Raw genomic sequence first — 14185 nt, 5'->3', positions numbered from 1 at the left:
GCAGAGCTTGAGGAGCAGTGTTAAGCACTAACAGAGGAAAGGCAAGGAAACTGGCCATGCCTGGAGCTGGTGTCTTCTTATTAATACTATTATATTTAATAGTGACCAGTGACTACATTCCTAAATTACTGAAGGTGTCAGCTCTGCTTTTGCAGGACTTTTTTTCTTATTTCAGGTGTAAATCATAATATATCTATTCTAGTCAGTTGTTAATTTTATGCTTTTGGGTAATTTAATTATGCAGGTGCTATGCAGTAACCAAACAAGTAAACCCTAACACTGAATATTTACAGTTCACTGATGAAACGCACACTAACATGGATAAAATGATATATGAATATACTAAAGGATCTGCTGTTAAACTCAAGACCAGAAAGTGTTATTGGTTTGTGCATTTTCTTCCCTGATCAAAAGTCCTGAGGTACCAAGAAATAAAACTACCTTCCAAGAGTTTGGGCCACCCTGTTCCTAGGGCTAAAGTCAAGGAAGATTGAGGAATGTGAACTGAAGTGGAAATGTACCTGCCTAACACAGTGCTAAATCTAGCGTGCAGAATTGCTGAGGGAATGGACTAAGTTGGTGTGATGATCTGATCTGATTGTGAAAATAAGGACTCTGAATTTTAGCGCCTCACATTCCTGACTTGTAATAGCAGGTGTTATAGGAGACGTTCTGGGTTTTTGGACCTTTTTTTAATGCCCACATGCCTGCACAGGGCCTTATTACATGAACCTTTTCAGTGAAGAGACAGCAGCCCAGGTGGTATATGTTAAAAAACATGTGCTTGAGCTATAGTCTCTTTTCTGATCGGAAAACATTTTGTCACTCTAATCCAGGTACTTATGGCATAGTTTTCATCCCTGAGCTGGTGCTTCCCAGATATTTTTGGTGCATGGTATTTACATAGATTTTGTTGATTCCAAATCTAACAGTTTTTCTTATCAATTGCTTTCCAATTTACTACTTCAGATGTAAATGTATCGAGACAATAATCAGGGCAATCCTGTAGCTCATGCTTTAGGGTTTAGTGATCACTGAAGGGATCAGGAAGGAATTGGCCTCTCCAAGCAGCATCATGCAAAAAGATGTAAGTGCATTTGTGAAGGAGGAGCGTCCCTCTCTTCTGAAACATCAGCTGTTAGTCCCTCACAGAGGCTGTGCATCAGCCTGCGTACACCAACCGATGAACTGCGTACACCGATCCTCTGTGTCAAATCTGTATGTAAATGCAACAGCCTAATCCCCTTGCCCTAATAGGAATTTCACACCTTAATCCTCGCTATGTTCAGGGGCAAAGACATTCCTACTAGGCAGTTTGACGAATGCATCCTATTTTGAGAAAAATCACTGTATGTAAGTTTGTGGTAACAGGGAAATTGTAGTCTCTGATTTGTATGGAAGACTGAAGCATGTTGCTAATAAAAGTGAGGAGATTGTGTTCCTAAATTGTCAGTGGATTTCAGAAGATTTGCCACACCAAATGAGACCATTAGCTTACCAAGTCCTTCAGTTTGCCCCTGGCCAGCTCTTTTGGCTTTAGCTGGAAATGCTCCCTAGGCGATACAGTTGAGTCTATAGGAGCGGGAGGGAAAGGATTCCCTCCTGACCCCTACAGCGATCCAGGTTATGCCTTGCAGCTTGGCACCGCTCGTTGTGTGCTGGGCTTCCGCTGCTCGAGTTGGAAGAAGTGTCAATCAGTGCGTGTGGTGTCATTCTGAGTAAACCTGCAATTTACATTATTATGTAACCTCAAAGAAGTATTAAAAAAGCTGAAGTATAGCACACGGGGGGCCTGGGCAGTGCCTTGAACTCATCCTTTCCTATATAGGTATGTATTAATCTCTCAGTCATGGATACTTACTTCTTACCCAGCTGCAGAGCCTCATCCAAAGCTCATTGAAGTCTATAAAAGACTTCCAGAGGCCACGACCTCAGCCTGATGGTCCAATGTATTCGGGGCCTTCCATGACAAAGGGGAAGACCAGCGCTGTTCCTGAATTGCCACCTCTGAAAAGAAGGATGCACCGGTGTGTTTCACATCACAGCTGAGAAGTAATTGCATTACACACAGAGGCTCCTTTTCTCGGACTCAGAAGGACCACGTTTGTATCTCTTGTGCTCCTGGTTGTGAAGATAATTGTGAGTGCAAATCACACGACTGGATGTGCTGTTATTAAGCATCATTCCCCCAGTCTGCTAGATGCCTCTTCATGCACGCACAGGCAGGGTGGCTCTTAACCAGCTGCGGATTAACCACTAACAGAGGACACAATGTGTGCACAGCTTTACAAGCAACAGTGGTTAGCTGGCCATTTGGAAGAAATCTGTGTACATGCGTCCTGTTATTTCCACTGCCAAAGCTTTTCCAAACCAGCCTTTTGTTTTAGTTTATTTCTCACTGCAGAAGCTTGTTATTCCATGCCCTGCTCTCTTGTTGCAGCTCCAGTCCCTCTTGGCTGCTCTTTGTTTGCTCCGTTGTTACTAGACGCTTCAGTTTGGACTTGTTTCTCACCGGTGCACCAATGAGGCTCTTCAACAGTCAGGCCTTTATATCTATTCTCTGCAGAGTCCATTCTACTAGCGCAACCCTTTGAGCATTTGCATCCAAAATGCCAGCGCACTGAGTCAAATCTGCTACTACACAAGAGAGTCTGCACAAACTAAGCCTTGATTCCACACACCCCCCCCAGGCCAGCTGGCTGTGGAAAGTTTCACTCTTTGTAACTCTAAATACTTGCGTTGTTTTTAATCAAATTTGACTGTAGCTCGCTTAAGCGTTTGTGGCTTTTCCTTAGGAATGGTATCACTGTCCCAGCTAGCTCCTGTGGAGCAAGGACTGGAAAAATCTGCTTTATGACAAACTATAATTTAAGAGTCAGCAATGTCTGATGTAGCAAGAAATGCACTTTTGGAGGGGAAACTGTTACCCAGTTATTTAAATGCTTCTGTCATTTACAGTAACCCCATCTGTAACAGCAAAGGTCACAGCATCCCCAAGAGCTACTTTTTTTTTTTTTACTCATCTCTGGCATGGAGTTAGTGACCTGTGTGCATTCGGCCCCACAGAAGGGCTGTCCCCTCATGCAGATGTCCCTGTCCTGGCTGGGTTCAGTTTGTGACATTGAGGAACCCATAAGAAATCTAGAGGAAGCTGTGGCAACAGTCAAGTCTCTGTGTGGATCCCCTGCAAATGCAGCCTTTTCTGGGTTTTTCTAATGGTTTTGATAATTGCATGTCATTTTTGCAGCCTGACTAAAGCAATTCTGGTATTTCCTGGTTTTGATGCCCTGTGTCAGCATTTTCTTGTACTAAAGGTGCCTAAGCAGGCTGTGTTTATCTCCACACTCACCATTTTCTATCTTTACCACATACCTATGCCAAGAATTTGAAACTATTATAAAAATTATAAGGAAGGAAAAAGTATCTCATTGCAGTTCAGGCAGAAATGACAAAACCCAGAGGTTTCTTCCAGCCTCACTGGGTCATGTCTTGAACAGAGCTTCGGTTCCTGTGTCCAACCTGCCTCGTCAGCCAGCACATGGAGAGAGCGGGAGCAGAGCAACGTTCACTCTCTCCCTGCCTTTCCAGCTCTGATGCCCCACTGAGCACTTCACCAATGTTGTTCTGTGTTGCTCTGTGCTGTCTCAGCACATTCTACTTGTTCTCACACAAAAATAGCGTATCTTGTTGGCTGCGGAAAAGTACAGGGCTGTTGTCTCTTCCCTGTGTCATTGTACCAGATTTTAAATGGTATCTGCCAGACAGAAAATATCCTATAGGGCCTGCAAGCTTAGGGAGAGACTGAGCTCCATGACGCTCTGCAAACTGGGACCTTGGCCCCAGAGTGGGAACATCCCTATTGCCGCAGCTGTAACAGCTACTCTGTTCACAAGTGTCACGTCTTAATTCAGCCACCGGCCAGGCTTTCTTAACAAACTCACGTAACGAATAGCTGGAGTCTGCTGCAGCCAGGCTAAAGCTTCCTACCTTGCCTGTCAAATGGAAAGTTATACCAGTAGCAAGTGCTGATTAATATAAAGGAGATTGCAGGTAATGCATGACTGAACGTGCGTGTTTGTGGGTGTACTAGCATAGATCAAATCGCAGCAGCTGCTTAGTATTGCCTTGCATTGCTTCTCTGGACAGAAATGTGGAAAATGAACACAATAAACATAAATAGCCTCAAGGTTTTTATTGTTTCCATCAGGCTACGCTGCAGTAGTAAGAGTAACGGTGGGTGGGGGTGATGAGCCAGATTCTCAGCATATGCCCACTGGCCTTGCTCTCAGTATAAAGCAGTTTGAGGTACCGTCCTCACTGGGGGATCGATAGTGGTGCGTGCACTGACAGCAGCTCCCAAGGGTGTTACGCCCGAGGCAGGTGCCGTGCCTCTGGGATCACTGGGGCAGCAGATATTCAAATAGCCACTGCTGCACCGTTTTGTGGGACCCCGAGTACATCTCTTCTCGTGCCTGCCAGATGGTGCAGAGTGGGTCTTCACCTTGCCCTCACCGTACTCTCATCTGCTTCAGCTGTCTCCTGCCAACCTGAGGGTGCTGGATTCCCCTGGTCCTTGCACATCAGTAATGCTGATGTCAGCTCACATGGGCTTTGACTGGTGTCATTTGGGCACCATGCCTCAATATTCGAACTCCTTCCCGAGAAGGCTAGCTATTTCTGTGCTGCTAACAGGGCTAGACCTAATGTGAGACATAGGAGGCTGCATCCACAGCTACCGTCAATTACCAGTTAAGTAGATTTGCAACAACTAGGCATGATACTCTAGGTTTTTATCCTCTTTCCTCCTTTTAGCTGGATAGTTGGGAGGAAGATGCTGAACTCTCAGTGGACAGCTGTAAAAGAATTACTTGTGGGTAGCACCCATGTCATTCTCCCTGAGCTGGCACAGTGGTAGAGATGCTATTTCTGACAGCACTCGAAACAAACATATTCCCAAAACGCAATGCATGCAGGTCTTGAACTTGCAGAAATCCATTAACAGGGCTGGTATGGGAGTTGCCTGGCCGTCAGATTTTGGGTTATGTTTGCAAGAAACCTGTTAGAAAAACAGATTCTTCTTGACAATAGAGTATCCCCAAAGCAAGATTTTGAGATGCTGTAAATGGGAAGGTCTGAGGTGCTATTTGCAGAGTAAGAACTGATATAAGCCTCGAAAGCTCTATTAAAAACAGTGCAGATTTATTGATTTACACTAGCTGATAATCAAAGTAATGTAGTTCTTATTGCTTGCCCTTGTCCTTCCTAACACTGTTACTTCTGTGCCTTGCTTAAGTGCTGATAGTTTAAAAATGTATTTGGAAAGGGTGTTCAGAGGATTTTGAACACGATACTGTTAATAGGAGCATTGTTGTACCAGTCTCGGCAATTACCCAATTTCCTCTTAGGGCAAATCTGCCATTTTATCCACTTAGGCACCAGACTACCACCTTGTGAAACAATCTACTATTTTCTCCCTGCCAAATAACACCCAGCATCTGAGGCAGCTCCACGCAGGCGGTTTGGTGTTTGTCCTCTTCATTGCTGCAGAGGGAGGGGAAAAAAAAAATGCAGAAGAAAAATCTCCCCTAATTTATCTGACCTGAGCAGGTCAGAATAATTTCTAAGTAACTGCATCCTTGTAGCACACCTCCCTCAGCAGAACGGGAGCTCGGTGCAGTCAGCCTGCCTTGTACTGACCATTCAGCATCTCTGTTGATATGTAAATCGCACATCCTCCTCCTCAGCAGCCTGCCAGAGCCAGCAGCAATGATGTAACCGAGCTCCCAGCAAATCCTTTGTTTAAGCAATTGCTTCAGCTCAGTGGAAAAGCTGAGCCGCCTAGGCTGTGGCAGATGAGCTGCATTTAACAAGAAAGGAGCTCCAAGAAATAAATTCTCCTGCTCGCCTTCGAAGGGAAATTTTCCTCAGAGGTGCTTTCCTAATTATCTTGTTTTTATTCCGTTTGTGCTGTTTGCACATGTCAGAGATGGACTGTTAGCCATCCAAGCTCCTGCTGTTCAAAGCTTTCCCTAGCCCAGGATACAGCCCCTTTTCCTCTGCTACATCAGCGGTGGGTAAGAGAAGTAGCTTTAAAGATTCTACTTTGGCTCAGTAATTTACAGGGTGTTTACAGAAATGTAGTAAACAGACTGGACCAGTGAGGCAATACCGAGGTGTCCAAATCTCATCAGAGAATCTGGTAAGCAGAACTGGACTTGATCAGTCCAAACATTTGTCTGTTTACATTGGAGAAGACAAAATAGACTTCTGATTCAAGGTTTTCTCCATTCCTATGGCAGTAATTTATAGACTTACTTACTGAGAAGACATCTGCTTCAGGTTGCACTTGGCTTGTCCGCTGTGCAGAGGCCATTAGCAAAGCACGTGTCATCAGCGTGGTAGCGAGTGATGAGCGAACTGAACCTGGTCAGAGGGGGCTGAGGTAGAAATCCACTTAATGTGCTGAAAGGAAAATAGGAAAACGGTTGACTAGAGAGGATAAGGGTGCTATCTTGAACTTCCAAATGTGAATATGCATGTACCAAAAGGCTCAGTGTGCTTACCCCAGAGCTAGCTGTCACCTGTAGCATCAAGCGCTGCAAATTGAGGGCTTGGCCCCAATCTGATTATTTGTAAACTTGACACGCTTGTAATCTAGCAAGAGATTTAATCCTGTTAGCAGAGGTGCTTGTTTATTGCTCAGCTGGCCATAAAGACCCTGGCTTTCTGTCTTCCTTTGCAGTCTGCACTCACTTTGTGTTGGTGTAAGTGACAAAGCCTGGGGCTGCAGGCAATGTGGTCTAAGAAGAGCTCTGGTGGTGTGGGTTCCCCAGAGCTACAGCAAATCAGAAGTGAAGTGAAAATAGGGCTCTCCTGCCTTGCTTCGGTAGCATCACTGGAGACAGCCTTGGTTTGCACAGGCCATTGCCAAGATGCTTCACCAGTTCATATTAGTATGGTTGGCTGATAGGTGATGAACAACAGTTTCCACATGCAGCGATGGAGGGAGACTGGTAAGGAAGGATACATTTTTTGCGTACCCCAATGGGCAGAGAAGTCAGTCTCTTAAAAGTAAAACGTATATCAGCACAGGTGAGTGAAATGGCGCCTGGAGGATATGTTGCTTGCTTCTTGCAAATTTAAATGGTTACGAGATGTCTTGTTTAATAGGTAGCTATGCTTAGAAGCACATCCAGTGAGGGCAAAGGGGCTTTAGAAAATTGTGGTAGAAGGCCAAATCCTCAGGTGGCCTAAATCCAGGGTGGCCAGTGCATGTGTGCTAAACTAGAGAAGTTTATCATATTGTTTTGCACACGTAGGGCATCAGTAAGGTTCAAAAGTTTGTTTGCTTGGTTATAAAAGGTATCCAGTTTGATTATTATTTCGGCCTTATCAAATAGGTCACCTGCGTTTGATTGCTACAGTTGATCTCAGGTCTGAAGGGACTTACCTAAAGTACCCTGCACTTGCTCTGCCAGAGGTTTGCTCACTGAGGAGTAAGGAAAGTAAGCAGTGCTTTTTTGCTTGGCGTGTGTGTGTATGGATCTGGGCTGCTCTAAGAATTATCACAGGAAGAATCATAAGAAAGATACTGGATCTTGAAAGCTACAAAAAAAATCTGTAGGAGGCAAAAATCCAGTGCCTTATTCACCTAGTTCAGTGTATTTGGCCAGATTCTCCTCCCTCTTACTCTGGCATTTATATAAAATTGGTGGACTGAAAAGTAAGCTCAAACAGGATTTGGCCTTTGAACACCAATAATGTAATTCAGTTATATAAGACAACCAACATTTGCCTCATGGGGAGACGTTATAATAACTCCTCTTGCTTTCTATCCCTCTCTTTCTCCCCTAAAATAAGAAAGGATATAGATATTTAAATATGCAAGTTACCAGTGCATGAGGTTTGGATACTTCTTCTTTTTTTTTTTTTTTTTGGTATCTGCCCAGAAGAAAGAAAGGGTGTGGGGGGTTTGTAAGTGATATACTAACTTAATGCAAATTAGTCTTGTTTATTTGCCTGATGTAATGGAATAAAAAGAAAGCAGTGGAAAAGCAGCCAAGCCATTTTCTTGTAGTCTGCAGGAGGGAAGTTTAGTGCATCTGGAAGGCAGCAGTGCAGAGAAAGAGTATTTGTAATTGAACTGGCATATGGCAAAAGAAGTGTTATGGCAAATCTGCGTCAAAATAAGGGTGGCGTCAAATTGGGCTCAAATTCAGTAATCACGGGTGCCAAATGGATGAATTTAAGCTCAAAGTTTAGAATTGTTGTGATTACTACGGTTATTCTGGGTTCCTTTTTCAGATTGACCCAGCAGGCGGCATAAAAGATGAAAAATTTTAATGTAAGGACACTGACAGAGAAAGACACTCTGCTGCAGGAATTTAGAGTGCGAAGTTCAGGAAATGTTGATGAAATGGAGAAGTACTTGCAATTCAGTCCAATATAGGACAAAGCTGGGTGGTAATTTGCATAACTGGATTTGCACCTCAACAAAGTAAGATTACCTTGGCTAAGTATACCTTTTAATTTGGGGAAAAAAAGAGCACCTTCCAAAACAAGCAATTAGTCAAGCGTAAGAATACTTTAGGCACCTCGTTCTTGGTTAAGTTATTCAAGGGCGAGCGAGACCAAAATCCAGGGAAAGCAAGTACATTTGGAGAATAGCATCAAAGAGATCTTGGTGTTGGATGCGGGAGATAACCCTGCATCCTCAGGAAGCGTGTTACCAGTGCAGCTCAGATACATTACAAAAGAAGCAAGTGTTACTGTCCTCATTTTACAGATAGGAAATGCTCACACTGATCCTCGAAGTGGCCAAGTGCCCTTCCCTCATTGATCTGTCTTTGCCTTACACCCTCCGTCTGCTTGGCTTGTCGAGGTCGCCCAGCAGGTATGACAGCTACGAGATGACTTCGGCATTCCCCTTCCCTTCCTCCCCAGCTGAGTGATCCTTTCCCACACCTTTCTCACTTCCCCCACCGATGTAGCCTTGTTCCCCACAGTACTTGGAAGGTTTGTTTCTATTTTTCCTTGTCAATTAAACTCCCAACTGCATTGTGCTTAACCGCTACGCTGTGTACACTCCATACCTGTTCAAAATTGCCTTTCCTGGACAAAGCATGTAGGCAAACTTCATTTATCAAAGTAAGGACTTTGGGGAGAGCGCAATTAATCTTCACTTATCCCTGGAGAACTGCGAGGTGGAAACGGGTCTGTAGGTGTGAACAGCTGAAATAACTTGGTATTTTTCACAGCCCCAAAATGAACAAAGAATTCCTTGTGGGAGAGGTGTGCACGGAGAGTAAGACAAGATGAAAGACGAGGGCAGCAAACAGGCTGGTGACCTAAGGCTTGGGGTCATTACTTGCCCCAAGCATAGCTAGGTAGGAGAGCCTCTTTCCTACATCATTAGTCTGTCACAGGGAACATAACAATTTGAAAGAGAAGGAGAAGGGAATTAGCTAAAATGGAGTCAGTAGTGCTTTTTCAGCATCCTTTGCAAACATTGACGCTTACTGTTTATTATAGAAGAGTACTAGAAGATGCTTTTCAAGCTTTTTTGCTGATTAGATAAATGGCTTTACCTGTTCCTGGGAGCACCTGGGTGCACAGGGAATATCCTGACCCTCCTGGTCAAGTCTGCTGGCAGCGGGAATGGTTGGATGTCTGCGGTCCGCCTGCCCCAGGCTGGTACTCACTGAGGCACTGCCTGCCCACCCACAAGGGCTGGTTAGAGGATACTGCTGCTCGGTGTCTTCATCCTTGCATTTTCATGACAGATCTCTGGAACTTTGTTTGTGTCGGTCCTCCTTAGTGCTGTGTAGATTAGGATGTAGCAGTGGATGGTGGGGAACAAGCTGGGTTATGTTACCTTCAGTGAAAGAGTGCAATGCTTTACTTCAGCTAAATTCAGCCAGTTTAGTATCTGTGCTTTGCCGGCCAAAGAGCAAACTGGTCAAAGCCTGTCCAGACAAGATTCCGGCCTGTGCAGGGTCATGGAAGGGATCTCGACCTGTTCTTGGTGTGCGCTTGTCACAGCAGGACAGGCTTTGTTCCTTGCTTTGCCCAAGAGGGTCAGTGTCTGTGATATGCAGTCCCAAGGGACTTCTGTGGCCATCTGCTTCTGGTGAACTGGGTCGCAGTGTGCTAATCCATCCCTTTGTAACCTGTGAATTTGGTCTTTGTTGTCTTGTATTCTGCTTAGGGAATATCAAGAGGGAAAAAAAAAAAGTGCAAGGCCATCACTTGTTAGTAGTACACCTTTTTTTTTTTTTTAATGTCTTCTTTTTTTCTTTTTCTCCTCCCACCAGATTTGGAGTGCAAATTCGGGGTATTGACTTGGATTTGCAAAACTGCAGATAGTTTGGGGCATGCGTTCCTAAGAGGGCTCCTTTCACCTCGAGTGCTGAGGCACCAGCTAGGATCAGCCAGGTGCCCTGAATGCTTCCGAGATCTAATACCTCGGTGATCACTTTACATTGAGGGCCCTCGCATTCGGAACCTGCCTTCCCCAGTGGCCCAGTCCTGCCTGAATCACTCCACATTGAAGAAATGTCAATAGTGCTGTTCTCTCTTGCGTTTCCCTGGGCATGGCTGGGTGACCACAAAGATGGTAATTTTTCCCCTTACGTAGAAGCAGATATATATATAAATATATATATGTGCGTACGTGTGTGGGTTTTTAATTAGTTTGTGTAAATCTGCCCTGAAGTGTGTTGGGAAGAGGATGCATTTTGTACTGCTAAAAATAAATACATACGAAATTTGTATATTAGATTTCTCTTAGGGAAACAGGCTAAAATTCGTGTGTTAAATTTGAGTGCAAAAAGATAAATGGAATTTGATTAAAAAACCATAACTCTGCAAGTATACTGTTTTTAATTATTCTGATACATTCATGGAGCTTTTTTCAAGTGCTTTAAACCCTAACATGAGTCATTAAAGCCACCAGTGATTTCTGTAGACAGTGAAGCAATTCCTTATAGGAACCAATTTGACAGCGTAGCAACTTAAATAGCTGCTTTAACCTTTCGTCCTTGAAGATCTGATGGTGAAACCATTCCATCATTTCCTCTGTGATATTGTAAAATATTATATTGTATGTTCTTTCAAGATGTGAAATTATCTTTATACACTTATGTACATGTACACACATACAAATGTACAGCTCTGCAGACATGCACTTTTATGTATTTTCAGATAGCTCTTTATAGGATTAGCTTGGACTGTGGAATGAGACAGCTGAATCATCACACTATGCTATACATTCTTCTTGCAGAGCTCTCAAAAGTTAGGAGACTTCTTTGGCGGGTCAAATAACAAGTTGGAAATAATGTACTTCACAAATGTTCATGGTTTCCATTGCCTAATTTTTCGGAGTATGGTGCACTGCTAGCAATGGCCAGCCCATGAGCCAGTCTCTTATGTCAGAAATAGCAGCTCAGAAAAAGGTTGATGGTGAGCTTTGGTTTATCTTTTGTGCAAATACGCGTTTTTCTTAATATTTTACCAAATCATAATCTGCATTTCTATGAATAAAACTTATTCCAACCAGGAGGACTGTGGGTGCAAGTAAAAGTTGCAAGACCTGGTTTATATGGGTAGAGTGGCCATAGATGTTATGTCTAGAAAAGCTGAATGGTTTAAGTTTGTAGGAATGGCTTGAGTGGAGCTGGGAAGGTGTGGTATGGAGTCACTCTTGTTATAATGGAGAACATGTGGGCTGAGAAACCCATGAAGAGAGAACTAAACTGGGAGCAGTACACAGCGAGAACAGGAGTCTGGAAAGATCAGTCCCTCCTAGGGACAGGAGGGAATTGCACAAGTCACAAACATGCATACAGGGCTAGGTGCAATCATGGGTCATTAGTCACCATTGCAAAAGCAAAATGCTAGAGGAATTAGTACAAAAAGTGCAATAAAATATGCATTAACATGATGAAATTTGTATTGGAATGAATACTAAGTGGGATAAGCATCACTCTCAACTGAAACAAATCTGGCAGGCTATAACTTTGGCTTATGGAGAAGCCCCATTGCATGTTAGCCCAGTGCAGATGTTGGAGACCTTCCATGCTGTGTCTTATTGCACAAAACACTCCTTCTCTATGTTGAGACTATGCTTTAAAGGGGAATTTAGCACCTTTTGATTTCCCCTTCAAAATGAGGGCACGCAGGGAGCTGTCACGGCCTCCCGGGGAAGGACAAAGTGCTGACGGCAGGCTTCAAGCCACCGGGATGTCCAGCCTGGAAGTGAAGTATGTTGCATGCATGTACACAGTGATCTTTTTTCCATGACAGTCTATTACAGAAAAAAGGGAGGAGGGATGAAATATTTTCTGTAGCTCATTCCCATTCCAACACATTGAAAGAACACTGTAGAAAGAATGTGGCAGACCCCAAAAGGAGAAGCCCTGAGCCCAGTTCTACCCTGACTTATGTCATCTTTGGTTTTACCAAAGGCATTAGAGTTGCACAGGGCATAACAGAGGCAATAACTTAGGATCCTGCAAGACACTGCAATTCTGGGAGTGCAATGCAACTCCAATGCTAAGGTCTCTTATTACTAGCTCTTCAGCATGATGTTAAGGCTTGCAAAGGTCTCTAGCACAGTGGCAATAGTAATTCAGAGAACACAGAGCTCTGAATACATCTCCACCAAACAAGATCTCTTTGGGAATGAAACTCCAAGGCTCCTGTGGTCATGCTTCTTAGTAGCTGTTTATGGTTTTGGCCGTAATCCTATTGTAACTATTACTATTAATCATATTACTATCATTTTCCTGCAAAGCATCAGGGAAGATTTTCCAGATAGATTTTCATCACTAATGAATTTGTAATCTGGCTTTGATCACTCATTCCTTTTGAATGCTGGTAGGTGGAGTTTACATGCCAAGATTTTCTGAATAATGAAGATGCTGCCTCTAAGGATCCTTTAGAATTAATTTTTCAAATTTGGATCTAATATGTAAGCTGGGCTCCTGATTTAACATCGAGAAGAAGGGACTTTGGCAAATTGTACAGATATGCAGGCCTCCACATGCTTCTACTGAAATAAAAAGCAACATTCTCTCTGCTTTTGGAGAAAGTTGGAGCAGACAGGTAGAAGTGCTTGCAATCATGAAGGCAGATGGAGTGTTATCAGAGGAGCTTGAGCAAATGGCTCTTGAAAGTGACTGACAAAGCTTCAGTCTCTAATCCTTCCATACTGTGGTTTACTGCATTGAAACCTTTTGCAATGTCAGCAGCATCTGATATCAAATATCCAGCAAATAATTACGGTCAGCTTTGACACAGCAAAGTATAAATCTCGTTTCTGGTGAGGCATAAATGTCAGAATACTGTCTGCACAATAGCCAAAGGCTGTGTAAATTGTAATTAAAAGCATTTAATTTAAGTTAATCTTCATTAGGAACATAATTATGTCTGCACACAAATTGCTTCAATGTAATTGTCACAGTTGTAAATAACTAGTTATATCAACTAGCTTTTCTTCAGGATAAACTGGCTAAGAGATTATCAACTGTTTTAGAGCAAAAGCACCTTGCCATGCAGGTGCTGCAAAGTAGTACCAGCTCACACATCCCTCATGGCTCCAAATAAGCAGTTGTGCAGAGATGAGAGGATACTGTCTTGGAAGCTCAGTAATTTATTAGAATTGTTGTAGAGAAGCAGAGTGAAAGGTTCTACCCCCAAAAAATGGATCAAACTTGATTTTCCAAGGGGTGTTTTAGTCTACAGTGGCACTGGCTTCAGCCTTGTCCCTGTCTTGTAGGCATGAGAGTATATGGGAAAAGTTTACCTTCCATAAAGTTGTCATTTTCTAATCAGATTATCAGTGAAATTTATATATGGACTTTGCTGTCCTGATGCCCACAGGGAACTACACGTTGCAGAAGCCTGGAGCTAGATGCTATCAGCAATGTTCCTCTGGTGGAGACAGGCCGAAGTCTTCCACTGGTCAAGTGGCATCTACCAATAGATTACTGTAATTCTTTCCTTCAGGTCTCTTGATTGCTGTGGGGATTTAGGGCCTGACCCAACGCATGTTGAAGTCAATAGGGAATTTTCCCACTGGGCTCTGTGTGATCAGGATCACCTCGGCTATAGAGGAGTGAAGAATGTAGTACATGTTGGATTCTGCTGAGAGCAACCTGACCTGAATCCAAAGAAGTTGAGAGCA

General features: G+C 43.5%; 1 protein-coding gene across 4 annotated transcripts in view; it reads left to right on the top strand.

Moving 5' to 3' along the window:
* Nucleotides 1–14185, top strand: part of DCX (doublecortin) — an 88896-nt gene that overhangs the window by 40171 nt on the left and 34540 nt on the right. The window contains exon 5 of one of the 4 annotated variants that reach the window (XM_050901607.1): nt 1873–4175. The exons of the other annotated variants lie outside the window; for them this stretch is intronic. Coding sequence (XP_050757564.1) covers nt 1873–2049 — 177 coding nt within the window. The 3' untranslated portion in view covers nt 2050–4175. Of the gene's footprint in view, nt 1–1872; nt 4176–14185 lie in introns of those variants that run through there. 4 annotated transcript variants of the gene reach the window in all.

This window comes from Gymnogyps californianus, chromosome 9 (assembly GCF_018139145.2).
Source record: "Gymnogyps californianus isolate 813 chromosome 9, ASM1813914v2, whole genome shotgun sequence".
Lineage (NCBI taxonomy): Eukaryota > Metazoa > Chordata > Aves > Accipitriformes > Cathartidae > Gymnogyps > Gymnogyps californianus.
The sequence above is the reverse complement of the archived record's forward strand: the minus strand, read 5'-3'. Positions and strand labels throughout refer to the sequence as shown.